At 54.4% G+C, this 17,596-nt stretch overlaps 7 protein-coding genes across 7 annotated transcripts; 4 read left to right on the forward strand and 3 right to left on the reverse strand.

Moving 5' to 3' along the window:
• On the forward strand, nt 1-825 carry UMAG_03513 (uncharacterized protein; the record flags this gene model as incomplete). Its single annotated transcript, XM_011391653.1, has 1 exon — nt 1-825. One exon carries the CDS (start codon nt 1-3, stop codon nt 823-825), a length of 825 nt encoding a protein of 274 aa, XP_011389955.1.
• Nucleotides 826-1,026: 201 nt separating this feature from the next.
• UMAG_03514 (uncharacterized protein) lies at nt 1,027-4,602 on the reverse strand (the record flags this gene model as incomplete). The annotated part of the gene is made up of 1 exon (XM_011391654.1): nt 1,027-4,602. The coding sequence occupies one exon, from the start codon at nt 4,600-4,602 to the stop codon at nt 1,027-1,029; it is 3,576 nt and encodes a 1,191-aa protein (XP_011389956.1).
• Nucleotides 4,603-5,602: 1,000 nt separating this feature from the next.
• UMAG_03515 (serine C-palmitoyltransferase LCB1) lies at nt 5,603-7,318 on the forward strand (the record flags this gene model as incomplete). The annotated part of the gene is made up of 1 exon (XM_011391655.1): nt 5,603-7,318. The coding sequence occupies one exon, from the start codon at nt 5,603-5,605 to the stop codon at nt 7,316-7,318; it is 1,716 nt and encodes a 571-aa protein (XP_011389957.1).
• A 164-nt stretch (nt 7,319-7,482) lies between these two features.
• Nucleotides 7,483-8,852, reverse strand: UMAG_12233 (uncharacterized protein; the record flags this gene model as incomplete). The annotated part of the gene is made up of 2 exons (XM_011391817.1): nt 7,483-8,428; nt 8,605-8,852. 2 exons carry the CDS (start codon nt 8,850-8,852, stop codon nt 7,483-7,485), a joined length of 1,194 nt encoding a protein of 397 aa, XP_011390119.1.
• An 849-nt stretch (nt 8,853-9,701) lies between these two features.
• Nucleotides 9,702-10,487, reverse strand: UMAG_03517 (uncharacterized protein; the record flags this gene model as incomplete). The annotated part of the gene is made up of 1 exon (XM_011391656.1): nt 9,702-10,487. One exon carries the CDS (start codon nt 10,485-10,487, stop codon nt 9,702-9,704), a length of 786 nt encoding a protein of 261 aa, XP_011389958.1.
• Nucleotides 10,488-11,184: 697 nt separating this feature from the next.
• Nucleotides 11,185-14,805, forward strand: UMAG_03518 (uncharacterized protein; the record flags this gene model as incomplete). The annotated part of the gene is made up of 1 exon (XM_011391657.1): nt 11,185-14,805. The coding sequence occupies one exon, from the start codon at nt 11,185-11,187 to the stop codon at nt 14,803-14,805; it is 3,621 nt and encodes a 1,206-aa protein (XP_011389959.1).
• Nucleotides 14,806-15,648: 843 nt separating this feature from the next.
• Nucleotides 15,649-17,049, forward strand: UMAG_11096 (uncharacterized protein; the record flags this gene model as incomplete). Its single annotated transcript, XM_011391801.1, has 5 exons — nt 15,649-15,702; nt 16,028-16,039; nt 16,154-16,246; nt 16,586-16,602; nt 16,707-17,049. 5 exons carry the CDS (start codon nt 15,649-15,651, stop codon nt 17,047-17,049), a joined length of 519 nt encoding a protein of 172 aa, XP_011390103.1.
• Nucleotides 17,050-17,596: the final 547 nt, after the last annotated feature.

The following is a 17,596-nucleotide window of genomic DNA, read 5'->3' on the forward strand; positions in this document are numbered from 1 at the left end:
ATGGTCAAGCCTCCATACGAGCTTCACAGCAAACCAGCACGTGCAGCCACCCTACTGGAGTTCCTTTCGTGCAACTTCATGCCGCTCCTCATCACCGTTCTCCTCTACGCTTTTGGTCTTCCCGGAGCGGTCCTGGAGCAACTTCGTCACCCGAATCCGCTCAACCTCATCAATCCATTCCGTTGGAAAACGCTTATCTTCAACCACGGGTTTGGCAAGGTGCTGGCCGGCTCCGACCAAGCATGGGCGCCATTTAAGAAGCCGTTGCTGTGCACCGCCTATGGGAAAGTTTTGGAGATTGGCGCGGGCGCAGGACACAGTGTCGTCCACTACGATGCGGACAAGATCGATAGACTGTTTTGTTTGGAACCGTACGAGCCACTGCGTGTGCAGCTGACGCAGAAGCTGGCGAAACACGGGCTGGCGGCGAAAAGCACCGTCATCCCAGCAACATTGGATCAGCGTTCAGCCATTCTGCAAGCAGGCATCGAACCGAACTCGCTCGACACTATCGTGCTGTTCCAGGTACTTTGCTCGATTCCGAACCCGAAAGATCATCTCGAGTTCCTGCAGCAACTGCTGAAGCCTGGTGGTCAAATCCTGTTGTTCGAACACGTCGGCAGCAAGCACCGCCTGGCTAGGACGATTCAGAACATCTGGACGCCCGTGTGGAGATTCAACTTTGGCGGCTGCGAGATGAACCGCGATTCCGGTGACTGGTTGAAGGCTGTGGGAGGTTGGAAGGTAGTCGACCTGAAACGACCAGTTCAAGAGACCAGTGCCGACTTGATCCCTCATGACATCGGTCGTCTGGTCAAGGCTTGATCTCGCTCATCCTGATTAGCCCATCAAACCGCCGCAGCTCTGACATCGCAATCGCTAGCCACGCGAGGAGGTTTTATTCTAGGAATGCAATACAGACTTGATACCATCAACCGAAATATACCAAAGCCAAAATAATGATACAGATCTGTCACCGTGAGCCACACTATAAGAGCATCACAAAAAAAAGACGAACCTTACTGTTTACTGCCGATTGTTGAGCATCTGAGATAGGTTTTCCCAGGCGAACCACATACCAGCCAAATTGTTACCCTGGACAGTCGGGTCGAGGCCGCCCTTGCCCTCGGCCTCGGCCTCGGCCGCAGCAGCCGCTGCTGCAGCAACCGCGTTGAGCGCGCTCTCGCTAGGCATCTGGTCGGCACCCAAGCCAGTTCCCGCACCGGCCTTATCAGTACCCTCGCCATCCACTCTGCTCTGAGCGTTCTGCTGCTGCTGCTGTTGCTGTTCGTACGTACGTGCCAACGAGTTCTGCACGTAGGTGCGGTAGGATGCAGACGAAGCCTGATCTCGTGGGTTCTGGTGGTTATAGTGCTGCGAGAACGACATGGGTCGATCTGGCATATCGGATCCCAGCTCGCGGCCTCCCAATAGCTCATACAGGTTGTAAGCATCGGCCGAAGCTTCTCCTGAAACAGATTCGCCCCCGTCCGTCGCAGCTGCAGCTTCGGATGCGACAACGGCCTCGTGCGACTGTCTTTGTGCGTCACTGTTGGCAGTAGTGTCTGTTTCGCCTTGATGGTGTGCAGACGACCAACCGCTGCCGTTCTGCTGCTCGGTGCTCGACAGCAAGCCCTGGCCAAAGCCCACAGGGTAAGCGACGGGCACGCCAACCAGCGGACGGTCGAGCAGCGATTCGCTCCAGAACGAACTGCCCGTCTGAGGGCCAAGTTGAGTGGGGTCTGTAGGCAGTCCAACGAACGGAAGCAAAAAGGCAGGGATGCGGTCTGGTCCTCCATCGACGTCGGTACGCTCGTTGGCGTCGTTGCCAGCCTTGCTCGCCACTTGTCCGCTATCCTGTGAGGGTACGAGAGCGCCAAGAATCCCGCTTTGGCTCGCGTCCGCTGCCTCACTCTGGTGTTGGTCAGCGCCAGCGTTATCGCTTGCGCCATTGCTTTCTAGGTTCGAGTGCTCAGCAGCCGTCGTACCTGAGGCGGCCGCAGCTGTGGAAAACGAAGAGGCACGCGACTTGCTCGCAGCTAGGTTGGCAAAATCGCCGCCAATACCGTGCAGCATCTGCTTTAGCGTCGAGCCGTAGCGACCCGCCTGTTCGGCCACATTGGTGAGTCTCGCCATGCCAGAGAGCGTGTCCAACAAGTCGAGTGACTTCTGTATGTGAGGTCGGTGCACTTGCGAGGTGGGGTCGAGCTTGCAATGGATGGCTAAGATGAGACCAGCATTGAAGGCAAAGTAGGCGCACTGGTTATACATGCTGTTGGCGGGGAGCACGGAGAGCACGTCCTCGACTGTATTGATGAGTGCTTCGGCTGAGCGCAGACACACCTCAAGCGACTTTTGCACCGACTCGGGCGGTTTCCAGGCGCCTTGCTCGTCAATGTAGGGCCTGTGTAGCGTGATCATGCACTGGTGGTACATGAACTCGAGGCTGTAGCCTTGCTGGTATTCTTGGAGCTCCTCAGTGATCTTTGGATCGTAGACACGGTTCGCAAACGTCTGAGAGACTACTTCGGTCACCAGCTCGGGATCCGGTCGCACGGAACCAGTGGAACGTCGCTCAAAGTGGCGCTTGAGCTTTTCAGGCAGGTTTTCGCGCCACTTGGCGTACTCGTCGTTGAGGTTGGGGTCAGGAGGCGACGAGATGCCAAAGCGGAAGAGTTGTTGGCTCTGACGCAAAAAGATGTGGTAGATTCGGAATCGAGCCCAGTGGTAGTCAAAGTTGTTTTGGCTTGGCGTGCGGGGTACCAGAGCAGTGGCACCGGGCGGAAGGATGATGCGACTGGGATCCGGATCGGCGAGGCCGGCACGTTCGTACATGGCGTACAGGGCACCATAGTCATCGGGGTATTGGGTATCAAAGCCTTCATGCGTAAGGCACGGTGGTTGGCCGATGCGATGGGCGTGGGCGACTTCAAAAAAGACAATGTTCCACCACAAGTTCCTGCGAGCCTGCGCCTCTTCGATGCGCATACCAGACCAGTGCTCGGGGTCACGATGGAGACCGGCGGCATGCGCCAGACGCGTGGTAAGCGCAAAGCACGTGCCTGCAAACTGAAGGTTAAGCTCGTTGAGATGCCAAATGCCCCGTAGCAACGAAGCCTTGGTGAGATCGATGGGGGCCTGGAATGCGCTCGACCAAGCAGATGGGCAGGCGATCTGAAGGGCATCGATGCAGTGACCCGCGACGCTGAGTAGCGTGCGCTCGTCAGAGCACTCGATGCCCGGGATAGGCGCAAAGTTCTTGAGGTTATGTCGTTCAAACTCGGGCGAGTTGCGCTTCACTTGTAGGGTAAGAGCGAGGATGACGAGCAGCAGCGGAACGAGCGGAGGATCGGCAGGCATGGTGGTGGGCTTGGAGTGCCACCATCTTAGGAAGCTCTGAATGCGTGCAATGTTGATGTCGATCACAACTACGTTGACGAAGGGCTCCACTTGGGTCTTGTAGGTGTAGAGCAACGCCGAGATCTCATCGGCTGTGGGCAGGGTGATGGCGCTTTCGAAGAGCACATCTGCGATGGCAGCGGCGCGGGCGGCATTGACGCGGGTGTTGAAATCGCGCGAACGGTCGCGACCGACTTGTTCGAGCTTCTCGACCATCTCGCGGCGTGTTCGAAGCATGACTGCATGGCGACGATCGTTGACGCGTGGGAAATCGGCGCGCTTAAAGACGCGGCTGTTGCCAGTGTCGAGCGTAGCGTCGTCGGGCTCCTTACGCTTGCGCACCAAGGGCGAGCCTATTGAGGTGTCAGCGGCGCCATCCTCGTCATCCGAGTTAGGGCGTTTACGGTCATCGACATAGTGGCAGGGGTCGTCGGAGGGGTTCTCGCGACAGTTGCCGCAAACGGGCTTGACACGATCGCACTTTTGCTTCTTTTCTCGACATTGGAGGCAGCTGGTGATCTTTCGGAAACGCGTGATTTTGGTAGCAGATTTGGAACGTGGTTTGGGTTTGGCGCGTTCCTTTTTGGGTTTGGGTGTTGATGTGAGATCGGCCGAGGTGTTGACCGACTCACGCTTGATAGGGGAGCCAGAGTCGGAGACCATCGAAGCGTCTGGATCGTCCGGTTGTTTCATTGACTCGTCAGCAGCTTGGATGGATTGGGCCTGGTTGCTGCTTTTCGCTGCATCTGCGACAGCGGTGGAAAGGTCAATGTCGGATTGCTGCGCAGGATTCATGTCCATTGGAGGGGTGGAAGCTGGCTGGTCACGCTGTTGAGCAGCGCGCTGCTCCTCTTGAAGTCGTTCCTGTTCTGCATGCTGTTTGGAGGCGTTTACGGCAGCGGCAATGACAGCATCCACGTCGCCGAGGGAGCCGGAAGGATGCTCGGCGGAGGTAGAGGCATCGGATGCGACTAAAAGTGGAGACTGTGTGGACTGGGTGGTGCCAGAGGTAGGAGCAGCCGAGGAGGAGTCGGATACGAGCGCCTCTACTCGACGACGAGCTTCGAGTTCGGCTTGCTGTAGCAGTAGCAGCTGCTGCTGCTGTTCAAGCTCCTTTTGCTGCTGCTGTTCAAGTTCCTCGTCGAGCTGCGCCGCCGTCGCCAGCTCCTGGAGCGGCTGGTCTGGGTTCTGGTGGTCCGACATGGTGGCTTTGTGCGTCCAGGAGTAGATGGAAGTGACGGTCAGAAGCGTTGACGACAATCAAGGCGAGACGGCTGCAGTCGGCGTTGCAATCAAAGACGCGTCCGGCTGTCCACGGATGCGCGGCCCAAGTGGATACAAAGACAGCCAGATCGAGAAGGATGGATGCACAACAAACGTGTCGTTGACTCGCTGCCTTAGTCCCTCGACGAGCGGGTGAAGGGGACGGATGGATTTGTGGACGGGTATCCGCGAGGTCGAGACCTTACTCCGTGTCGAGTGGTGGAAGGAGTGTGTAGAAGTGTTGCTCAGAGTGCAGGTCAGGACAGGGTGCAGCTCGTATCGAGTGGAGAAGATGCAAAACATCAAGGAAGGATGAGTCGCGCGAAAGAAAGCCAAACAGGGTATTTTTGTGGATGGATCGATCACCGGCCGAGTGAGACGAGCGTGGTGGTGCTTCTCTCACCGCGTTCAGTCGTGAGTCAGAGCCTCGTGCCTTGATCTTGCCAAGCACGAAGGAGATTTTTTCACATCAGAGATGAATGTGAGACCGACTTGACTCGACATGAGCGATTTTTTTTGCGCGTAGCAACGTGCGTGTTGCTGGCTACTCGTGACTCGTGAGTGGCTAAATCTCGAATCACGAATAAGTTAATCAGAATAATCGTGATTCGCGAATCGCGAATGTTAAGCGCGGCAGAAAGACTCACGACTGTCTACAACAGCCAACCAACACAAAAACACACACACACACACACAAACACAAACTCACGTATGCTGTGACCGACACCGAAGCGGCGCACGAGCGGCTTCTTGTCTTTTGAGCGAGCCGAGCGCTGAACTTTCATGATTCGTGCTTCGTGATTCACGATTCACGATTCTGCTTTATGCTTTTCGACCGTCGTCATCGTCGTCTCCTTGCCAACCACACCCCTTTAAAGTCAGTAGATTGGAACCTTTCGTCCTTGCCGCTTCTCCATCACCTTCTTTTCCGTCATTCATAATGGGCTCAGAAGCGTTAGCCTCCGACCACACATCCGCAGCAGCCTTGGCGCTGACATACTACTTTCAAGCTGCTGCAAACCTGGCCGCTGAAAACTTCAAAAAGATCCCTGGAAGTGCCATCATCGCACGCTACGTCGCGAGTAGCTACCAAAATGATCCTATTCGATCCCTTCTCGAGCTCTTTCTCGTCCTCTTTGCTGTTCGAACCGTTTTGCAGAGCAGAACACGCGGCGGTGCAAGCGGCAAGAACTTTGTCAACCTTTCCGCAAAGGAAATCGATGATCTCGTCGCTGAGTTCAAGCCTGAGCCCCTGTGCGCCCCTCTCACGCCCGCCGAATCGCGCGAGCTTGCATCAATTCCTACTATCATCGGAGGCGCTGGCAGCAAGCCCAAGATCAGCCTCGCATCCCACAATGCCGGAAAACCAACCCAGGTGACAAACCTTGCCAGTTACAACTTTACCAATCTTGCTGCTCACGAAGCTGTCAAGGACAAGGCCATCGAGACTCTGCGAAACTACGGCGTGGGAAGTTGCTCACCTCCCGGCTTCTACGGTACCATCGATGTACACATGCAGCTCGAGTCAGATATCGCTCGCTTCCTGGGAACGCAGAATTGCATCATCTACAGTCAAGGGTTCAGCACCATCTCTTCCGTCATCCCCGCATTCTCCAAACGTGGCGACATCATCGTTGCCGATCGTGGTGTCAACTATGCTATTCAGAAGGGCATCCAGATCTCTCGATCCACGGTCTACTGGTATGACCACAATGATATGGAATCACTACAGGCCGTTCTCGAGCAGGTCAAGCGCGACACGAAACGAAGAAACGGTCCTCTCACTCGTCGCTTCATCGTCACCGAAGGCGTGTTCGAGGCCGATGGCGCTTTGAGCAATTTGCCCAAAATTCAAGAGTTGAAGAAACGATACAAGTTCCGCCTCGTTCTCGATGAGAGCATCAGCTTCGGCACGGTCGGCGCAACCGGCCGCGGCCTCACAGAGCTCTTCAACATTCCCGCTTCCGAAGTCGAGATCCTCGTCGGATCTATGGCTAACACGCTCGGCGCTGCCGGCGGCTTCTGCGCCGGGTCAGACGAGGTCGTTTACCACCAGCGTATCAATGGTACTTCGTTTGTCTTCTCCGCTGCCTTGCCCGCCTTACTCGCTGTGGCTGCCAGCACCGCCATTTCCTACATGGTTGCACAACCTTCGATTCTCACCACGCTCCAAGACAATGTCAAGACGCTTCGTTCAATTTTGGACCGCGTCGAATCGCTTCGCATCTCGAGCGATCCACGCAGCCCTCTCGTTCACATTCAGGTCCGCAGCAAAACCGACCGTCACCCAGATACACCCGCCGACAAGTTCGACAAGGGCAAGAACAGCCTTTCCGTCGGCGACGTCAGTTTGACACTGACCAGCAGTAACGACGAAAAGCGCATAGCCGCTGCAGGCCCGCAGGAACACGATCTCTCGGTCGACCAACAAACGAGATTGTTGCAGGCGATTGTCGAGGATGCGTTGGAGCATGGCGTTTTCATTACCAGGATGAAGAGGCTGCCAAGTATCAATCCCAAGGTGCTGGAGGTGGCGCCCGAGTCGAGACCCAACATCAGGATTGCTGTCAGTACGGCATTCACGAAAAAGGAGATGGAGAAGGCGGCTAACGTCATCAAGGCCAGCGCGGTCAAAGTTCTTGGCAAGAGGAGGTAGTCGACGGCTCCTGCATCAAGTTCGATCGCAGAACAGTCATGACAGTAATCATAGTACAAACAAACATTTGTGCGAAGCATCGCTATTCGTGATTGTGCCAAGCATGCATTGAATCGGATCCAAGAGCAACGTTCAAGGCGTGAGCGAGTGCGAAACGAGCAATTTTACCAGTGGTGAATGCGTTTCGCGTCGATCCAAGGCGTAGACCCACCAAAGACGCCATTGTACGTAGTCTTCTTTGCCTCGTGGTCCGTCAAAACGTGCTCCAGCGTTGAATTTCTCGAACCCAGATTGCCACCTGGTCCACTTGACTTGTACTCGGCAAACCTCGTGACACCCTGCTCGAAATTGCTTTGGTCTCGCGACCAGATCTTGAATCCGGCCGGGCTGACAATGTCACTCATCCACGTGTTCAGATACACAGCATGAGCATGCGCGTTCCACGGTCTTCCTAAGTGGCATGTTCCTGTCAGGTTTGTTCCCGTGATAGCATCGGGCGAACGGTCGATGACCGAATTACTGATGTAAACGCCGACGCTTGGATCATCTAGGTTGTCAGCATTGCCACGCCAGGCAGTGATACCACCTCGGCACGCACGAGAGAGCAGCTTGACTCGTTCGAACCACGCTTTGCCTGATCCATACAGTTGATCCGTCATGCCGCGTACAATCGACTCGAAGAAAAACGCTTGACCCCGAGAACCGACAAACAGCGTATCTTGGTAGCTCTCAAAGCTGCATGCGTAGAAGCTCGCATTGCCGGCCTGCATGCACAGGGCCGCAGAGGGTCCCAGTTGGTCCTGCGTAACGAGTTGACCATGCCAGTATTGTCGTTGGGTGAAATCAATATTGTAAGCTTTAAAGTCGCTACTTCCCGCAGAGGAGCCGGTGCCGACGCTGAGAACTACGGCATCGCAGTTGCGCAGCGTCGTAAGAGGATCACTTTGGTTGATGTAAGAAGATTGCCAGATTCGGACGCGGTTGGAAAGAGGATCACGGATATCCCTAGAGACTCCAGCCAAGATTGTGGGCGAGGTACGTGTCACGACAACTTTTTCGTTGTACTCGCCCGAGTCGATGAGGATAGTTCGTGTGCTGCCGTCTTCAGGTCTATTTCGTGTTTCGTTGCGACCAAACGCATAGGGCTTGTCAGTCTAATCACGTACATTAAGCTGAGAGGTGACATGAAAAGGTACGTCGCTACGCGTATTGCTTCTCAATCATACAGTATCAGCAAGGGATATCAACCTTCTTGTGCTGCCGCTGCTGAAAAAATGCACACTTACAAAGCGACCAAAGCAGAGCTGATGTTTCGATATTTGGCAGATGGGTGGCGCTGGCTCACGAACACTGTGCCTCGAGGGCAGTCGTCAAGTGGATCTTGGCTTGGAAACTTGGGTGCTTGGCATCGCTCGCTGAGCTCGATCGCACCATTTTGGCGGGTAGTTTTGTGAGCAACAGGAATAGCTAGAACGCTTGCTAGGAAGGAGCTTAGTACCACTCCAAATGTCACACCATAGGACAGCGACAGCATGGTCGCGGACACACCTGCTTTGGGTGCCAGTGGAGGTCCAAGTCGGTCGTATCTAGAAAAATGTTCAAGGTGGGGAATGTTTTGGACCCTGTCGGATGTGTGTGCGTGCAAATGGGAGAAACAGTGAAGGGGTCGGGGGGAGGAGAGTGGTCGAATTGAAAAAAAGGGATAGGAGAAAAGGGTAGGAGGCTATCTCAAGACAAGCTTGGGAAGAGTCAGTCTTTGCTCTGTTGTCTATATACCTTTGCTCTTTGCTCTCAGGGCGTACTGCAGACGGGGCCTAAACACCTGCAGACATTGTAAATGTGGCGAAGAGAGCCTTTATCAGGTAGCTACAGGGACAGACAGTGGGAGAAGGCATGGTATCACCCCCTGCCGGTTTTTAAGTCAACTCACTGTGCGTTATTCGCTTTACTCACAAGAAAGCCGAAATGAGGAGGTCGGAGCACAACATACGGACCTGCATGAAAAGGACGCAGATCCCCTACTTTCATCTGACCAGCTGAAGTTGGCGCAACGGCGGCGTCTTTCAATCCACTTTGTAACATCAGCGGTGCCCACCGGAACAGCGCGTTTCCAAGGTGTTGCTCAAAGTGAGAAAGCTTGTAGGGTCATATTCTGTGGACTCAGTTCCTCAGTCCATCATGCAGCGTTCAGAGCGCATTGTCCACGACTCGAATATATTGGCAAGGGATGGCGACGTTCCCGCCAGTCAGCCTGAGAAAGGAAGATCATTTTGAAGATGCCAGAAAGTGAGGGCCAGGCGTGCTCGTGGGATGGTGGGTTCAAGAGCGAACTAAATATCAGAGGTGACAAGCGTCCATGCCAGGCCGTGCCACCACTCAGAAGTCATCCCTCAAAATCAGTGCGTCCCCTCTCGACGGCCTCTTTAACAGATGTGGGAATGTCCTTATCTCCTGCAAGCAAGTCAAGCATCAATCCATCTGCCTGACCCTTGGGAAGCTGCGCAATCTCCAACAGCGTGGCTGCGACGTCTTCGCGCGGAATGGAGTGGACGAGACTCTGGTGAACACCTAGCGCTACCTGGCCTGTCGCAGGCTCATCCAGCAGCCCACCGGGGCGTAGCACGAACCAAGGAAAGCTTGATCTGCTTGACAGGTTCTTATCGGCAGCATATTTTGCGTCCATGTAAGCGCCAATAGCGGCACGAGTCTTTTCGGAACGATCCTTGTCCTGTTGCTGATACCAAGTTGGGGGCGGCTTGGACTTGTCACGTACATCTATGGCGGAAACGAGCAAGAAGCGACGGAATTCGTGCGACTCGGCAATACCGCTCTGTTCGATAGCATCGAATACCTTGATGGCGCCTTGCTCGTCGACGGCTTTGGTGCGCTCGAGTCCTCCTTTGCCACCGGCGCCCGCACTGAAGAGAACGACATTGGGAGAGTACTTTATGAAGAGCGAGGCAAGGTCAGAGACGGAGGACTGCTCGAGAGATGCGATGACAGGCTGAACTGCATCAGCCGATTTTCCAGCGGGCAAGTCGGAAGCGTGCTCGGGTTGGCGAATCATGCTGTAGATCTTGTGTCCGCGAGCAGCGGCAAGGCGGGTAAAGTGCAGTGCCACTTTGCCGTGACCGCCCACGACAAAGATGGACAGTGGGGTAGACGTCATGATGGTACTCAAACACTTGCGTTACGGTAGTGAAAAGCTGGCCGGCTGATTACCACCTATGATGGCCGGGAAGCACGCGAAGAGCAGCGCCTCTGCCTTTCTTGTAGCCATTGGCTTCAGCGTGCAAAGCAGTACAGTGGATTACACTGATGAGTCAACCGCGCTGATACGCAACTCGTGACTGTAGCGTAGCGGCGCATCATGCACGATGTATCCGTGAATCGTGAATCGAGAATTGTGAATCACGAATCGTGAATGGATGACGTGCTCTGTTGCTACAAGCGTGAAGGTATATCCACAGTCCGTGAGTGAGTGAGCCGTGAGTTGTGAATCGTCTATCAGATTGGACACCTCCACATGTGTAGATGTAACACTCGAACTGAACTATCCACGATCTGTGATCTTGCGTGATGCATCACGTTTCCCCCATCACGTGTATTCATCATGACCAAGTCTGAGTCACAAGTCGTGAGTGGCACAGTGCGAGACTTGTTGCTATGCTGCCCTGTGCACCATACGTGTACCAAGTTGACAAGTGTTGGTCTTGCATCTCCGACTTCCGCGCTTCTTGATCCCTGCTTCAACTACTGTCTTGTTCTATCTGCAAGTTGTCGACAAGTTGTCAACCTGTTCAAGTCACACACAGTCGACATCAGCGGCGCTCAAGCCGCTCAACAACTGACTCGGCTGGTCTAGAATGGCTATACAAGACAACTCTGCTGAGCGTGGCTCCAACTATGCGTCCGGCGAAGCTTCGAATTCAGCAAAAGTCGTGAAAGCAAAGCCGAGCACTTCTGGATACCCTACAAAAGCACTCTCCAAGGACGCAGTATCGTCTTCAAATGCACAACTTCGCGGACAGCCTCATGCCTTACGCGCGGTCACAAGTTCTGAATCAAAAGACACACTTCCCCTCCGCAGCGGCAGCGGCAGCGTCAGCCGCGTCCAAACCACATCAGCTACGTCCAGAGCCCCATCTGCCCACAATGCCAATCTGGCCAACAAGGACACCTGTACCAATGGCGGAAAGTTGAAAAGCATCAAGAAATCAAGTGGTGCTACTGATGCGGTCGTCGAAGCACCACCATCATCATCGTTGCACCACACGGACGCAAGTACGAGTACAGATGGCCTCGCAGCTCTCGCCAGCCGCATAGGTTTCGAGCCACGCGCCATCTCTGGCTTGCCAGATGCGTCCCTTCGCACCAATGAGGCCATAGTTTGGCTCGACATCGATAACACCCTCTACAAACGAAGCACAAGGATCGCCGATCTCATGGCAGAACGCATTCGCGCCTATTTCCACGGAATGGGGCTCAGCGAAGAGGAGGCAAAGGCGCTTCACACTTCCTACTACAAAACCTACGGTCTCGCCATTCGTGGTCTTGTGAAACATCATCAGATCGACCCTCTCGACTATGACCGTAAATGTGACGCCAGCTTGCCCCTCGAAGACATCTTACGACCGGATCATCAGATCAAGCGCTTACTCACGGATCTTGATCGCACCCGTGTACGCGTGTTTGCTCTTACAAATGCATACATATATCACGCTGACAGGGTCCTTCGTTTGCTCGATCTCGCCGATCAGGTCGAAGGTATCGTCTACTGTGACTACGCCGTCCCTGACTTTGCTTGCAAACCCGAGCTGGACTATTATCGCGCAGCTCTTCTGGCTGTCCAAGCTAGTCCCACCACACGCAATTATTTCGTGGACGATAGCTCACTCAATATTGTAGCTGCCAAAGAGCTAGGCTGGCACTCATGCATCTACTTTCGAGAGAAGGATGAGCCGCTGCCACCGCTACCACCAAATGACGCCGACCAACAGAGAGCTGCTTCTTTCGATATCGCCACCTGGAAGCCAACGGTAGCTGCACACCAGTCTAGTCTCGTTGCAAGCAGCGGCTTTGATGAAGAGGCAATTCGTCGCGAGTTTGAAAAGCTGCCATCGCACCTGCGCATCCAATTGCTGGGGATCATTTTGAACGCATGCCTTCCAGGCGATATTGCTGCCATGTCAAGAACGCTTGAGAAGCATCTACGATCGACGCGCGACATCGTCAGTGGTCTCCCGGACTCAGTAGCGCTCAAGATCTTTGAAAAGCTCCCTATACAAGACCTCCTCCGTTGTCGCCATGTCTCGAAGAAATGGCACTCGCTCGCAGCAACGCCTGATCTATGGCGATCGCATGCATTGGCCCTGACCGAGGCGGATCCCGTCAAGTTGGAGGCTCCTTCCGACCCACAAGGCTGGGAACCGCTGGTCAAAGGCCTCTTCTTCCGCGAACGCAATTGGGCCAAAGGTCTGGCGCAGACTATCCAGAGACTCGAGGGGCACACGGGCTTCGTGACAGCGATGAAGCTCAAAGGGCGCAAGACACTCGTATCGGGAAGCTACGATGAAACTATTCGGGTCTGGGACATTTCTACCGGACACTGCTGCAAGGTGCTACGTGCTAAAGCTATCTCCTGTCTCGATTTTCTCTTGGACGAGGGCGTTCTGTGTGCCGGACTGTACGACACGGGTCGCGTGCTGGTATGGGACATGAGGAGCTGGGATCTTATCCAGACGCTTTCCGGTCACAACCGTGGCATCCGGAACGTGGCTATCAACCAACACTATCTTGTCAGTGTAGGTCAGGACAAGGCGATTGTTGTGTGGGATTGGAGGACAGGCACAAAAATCGTCCGATTCGGTCAGCAAAGCAATGTTTCGTTGGGCGTTTCGCTCGTCGATAAGAACAAGCTGGTCGCCGTCACGGTGGACGGCATGATCCGGTGCTTCGACATACCACGCAGAGAGATGATTGGTCAATTCCAGCTGACCAAACTCGGAGGCCCGGAGCTTGGGCTAGGCGCACGGCTGGGTGATCTTGCCAGCGGATCTTCGATGCTAGAGTGGTTCGCTGCTCATGGAAACACGATGACGGTCGCGTCCAAGAATGTGGTGGTACATCTCGAGTGGCACGAGCACGTGGTCCGAGTTCAGGAGACGCAGGCTGCCCTCACAGCTGATGGGCTTCGTCGGAGTGCCTCTTCGCGCCTCAGCAACGCAGGTGGCATGACAACATCGACACTGAGCCCGCTTCGCGCGCGTCGCGATTCGACCATGAGCAACGCTAGCAGTACAGCGATGTCTCCTTCTGCCAGCTTGGCGGTGCGATCTCGACGCGACTCGAACACTAGCACCACATCATCAACTAGCGGTATTGGGCAGACGAGGTCGCCGCGTCGTACGATTGCGACTGGATCGTCCCGGTCAAATACAACCCCTGCACGGGCTGGCCGAGCGTCGCTGGGCGCTACACCGAACTTTGAGACTAGCACGGTGTCTCCACTTTCCACGCCCTCGCGACCTAGCCCACGTGCCATTACAAAACGCGTTGGCGGTCCTGCACCATGGCCTCTGGCGACTGCAGAAGTTGGAGCCAGTGGACAGACCTCGGACACATCGACCCCAAGACGGATCAGCACATCAATGTCGGTTACCTCTCTGAACTTTCCATCCACTCCCGATACTGAGCTTGACGCCGAGGCCGAGGCCGACACTGTCACACCTGAAGAGTTTGTCGCTGGTGCAAATGACAAAACTGACCCGGACGCTGCCACATCGAACGCTACTCGCATCGCTCCGGACCTGTCTACGGCTCCAAAGGTTGTCTCGATCCTGGACACGCCAGATGTTGCTGTTGGCTGCGTAGACCCAACTAAGCGTCGCATCGTTGCCTCCACACGCTTCAGCAGTCGTACAGGAGCCGAGCGAAAGTTGTACGCCAGCAGTCTACCCTTTGATCACGGTAAGACTTCGACACAGCTTTCTAGAAGCGCTGCTGTCGGCGATACGGTTTCAGCTGCGAATGGTGATTCAGCCGAAATTACGGCCGACCAGCACAAACGCGGTACCAGCCCTGATGCTGCGGCCGCTCTTGAAGCGTCTCCTGGAGTTGCGCCATGCATCACCGTTCCGATCCGAGGAGCATGGGAGACGCAGTCCGCCGACCTAGCTACACCAGCACGAAACCCTATGGCGATGGAGCTGGACCACGAGAGTGTCGTTATAGGCTCTGCAGACGGACTGATCTACCGCATCCATTTTGTCGGCTCAGAATACGGACCCGAAACGCTGGCCGACGGCAGTAGCAAGGCTGATGAAAGTGGAGACAGAGTCAGCGTGACGCCGGGTGTGGGAGACGCCACGATTACCGATCTGCTACAGTTGCGACAAGTGTGGGGAGAGATCATGGTGCCTGAGAATCAGCCGAATCACCCAGGTAGACTGAAGAGGAATTTCTTGAAGGACTTGGGCCTCAAGTAAGGGTTGTTTGAATATATCTAGCTGCTATACCGCTTTGACTTCTGCAAGGTGGCTGCTGACGGAGAGCTTTTGATCACAGTCAAGAATCAGTCCGATCGACTGCATTCGATGCGCTGGCGGCAATGGCAGCAGCATCATCAGATGGTAGGATCATCTTGTGTCCAGTGAATATATTCATGATTGATTTATAAATAGCCTAGACAGTCACGAGTAGAATTGTGAATGGAACAACCACGGACTTCTTCATGCACTCGCCCGATCACCCGATTTACGGCTCAAACCCGTTTGCCAATGCAGCCACCAAATCGTGAATCGTGAATGATTGAATGGTCTTCGTGATTGTGATATTGTGATTCGTGATCCACGATTGAATCTTGGAAATCACACGCGTTTGCTCGTTCGACTTTGTCCACACTCACAACTCACAGCTCGAGTTGAGCCGGAGAAAAGAAAAGTCGTGAGTGTCAGTGCGTCAGAGAAGTTGACTCCGTCATTCAGGCCGTGTGCCTATCGAATCTTAGTCACTTGGGCACTATCACACTCACGACTCACGACTGTGCCTCTGTGCTTTGCCCCGCCGCTCGTCTGACCGTTCTTGTCTGTCATCTGTGAAACTTTGCAGTCAGACGTTCTCGATTTCGACTGCCGCTCTGCACAACACAAACGCAGCGCACTGATCTCCACCTTCTATCGTCTCTGGATTTATCTTTCCATCGATATACATCACTACTTCCGATCAACATCATCCACAAGCCTCGTCCATATCGGATCCATACACCAATCCATATCTCTATTGCATAGCTACTCCCTCGAGTTCAACCTTCGCATAACAAACCTACCAAAATGGCCGCTCAAGCTCAGCAACTCCAGCAGAAGGTGGAATACTTCATCGCTCAGGTCTGTATTCAACCCATTTCGCCGCTGTACGACTGGTCGTCCTGCACTCGTTGTGTACGACGGCACTCATCTTGCGTCGTGAACCATGATCACTGACACCAGCCAATTCTACATCTCTTGCTTTCTGCCCATCTGCGTGGTGCACGATCTTGCATCCTCTTATTTCCGCTGCTTGGCCATCAATCGACTCACAAACACTCACGACTGTGACGGCTGCCTTTTGCTCAACGCTGTTCCTAATCGCAATTTTCCATCGAACAACTTTGATCGTCGCAACATTTCTTGGGTGTACACTATCGTTGATAACGGCTGCTCTCGATTACAGATCGACAAAGAGGTAAGTCACGTCTTCGATAGCAATAGGCTCTCAGTTCCTAAGAACTGGATCCGCGGCATGATACTGACCAGATCCACATCTTTCCCACCAAAATCCCCCTTTCAACCACATCAGCTTTCCAGGTACCCCGCTCTGAAGAAGTTTGAGCAGACCGTCCCCGTCCCCAAGGCCTACGCTGCCATTGGTGCTTTCGGTATCTTCACTCTTGTAAGTGTCTTCAGAGACAAGCTCAGATATGCATTGGTGCACATTCGTTTGCAGCATACTGCGCGTACAGCCCGGCCACGCTACATGGGATCGCTTGGGTTTGTGTCTTTTCACGAAAAAGCTGGATCGCATCGCGTCGAATTGCCTTTTTGCCATCGCCCGCTTGTCTCCGCCGGGAGCAGTTGACAGCAACATCCCGTTTCCCTGCGTGTGCGCCAGATGGCTGCAGCACCAGCTTAGATCCTCGCTGCTTTGACACCTCGATCTACTGACACAGAACCCAATCATTCTTTGTCTCTTCTCTCACTGCATCTTTGCATCATCCTTAAACGACTACAGTTCGTCTTCTTCAACATGTAAGTGTTATGAGAACGGCAACGTGACAGAGAAAGTCTCCGGGCCGCCGCTGGTTTGGGTAATTATGTACTGACACCTGCACTCAATCTCTCAAAATTGACAGTGCCGCTGGCTTCTTGACCAACCTGCTGGGCTTCTTCGTTCCCGCCTACTTCTCGCTCAAGGCGCTCGAGAGCCCCCAGCCCCAGGACGACATCCAGTGGCTCACCTACTGGGTCGTGTTCGGCATGTTTACCTTCCTCGAGACCTTCATCAACATCGTGCTTTACTACGTCCCCTGGTACTACACCATCAAGACGCTCGCCATCGTCTGGCTCATGCTTCCCCAGACCCAGGGCGCCAAGATGGTCTACAGCAAGGTCATCCGACCCGCTTTCCTCACCACCCAAAAGACCGTGCACCAGGCCAACGCAAGTACTCCTGCTGCTCCCGCCGAGACCCACTAAATGGCCTTGTCGCCGGTTGACGTCTCTCGGCAGACGCAAGCAAGCTCGCTGCTGTTTTCCAATATGTGCAGCTCTTAGCAGGTGTCGTGCCGAAAGCGTCGTCCTCACTGGGCTGGTCGTGCTTCATTCCGCGGTACACTTTGCCTCTTACGACCATCTGACCATGGCAGAATCGGCGGTGGGTAGCTGGAATGGCTTCTGATTCTTCTATTCTCCGAACTTGTAGACTGTATGGTCGGACGTTCCAGTCACACGCACTTGGTCATTCTGCTCCCAATGCCCGGGTTATCTCTTCTCACCTCATCACGACTACACATTCACGCAAACTGGGTCCACGCAAGCTGGACGCTTTAAAGCCAATTCCATTTCTTCCGCCTGTCATCTGCTTGTGCTTGCGTCATGTACTGTTGGTGATTCTGCTGTTTGCTTCACGCTTCGTGCATTCGTGAATGCTGCGCTGTGATGGGCACACACAAGATTGTGATGGCTTTCAACTAAGACGAACAGAGTTTTGCTTGTCGCTGGCAGTCTTGAGTCGATCTTCTTG

Source organism: Mycosarcoma maydis, chromosome 9, assembly GCF_000328475.2.
Source record: "Mycosarcoma maydis chromosome 9, whole genome shotgun sequence".
Lineage (NCBI taxonomy): Eukaryota > Fungi > Basidiomycota > Ustilaginomycetes > Ustilaginales > Mycosarcoma > Mycosarcoma maydis.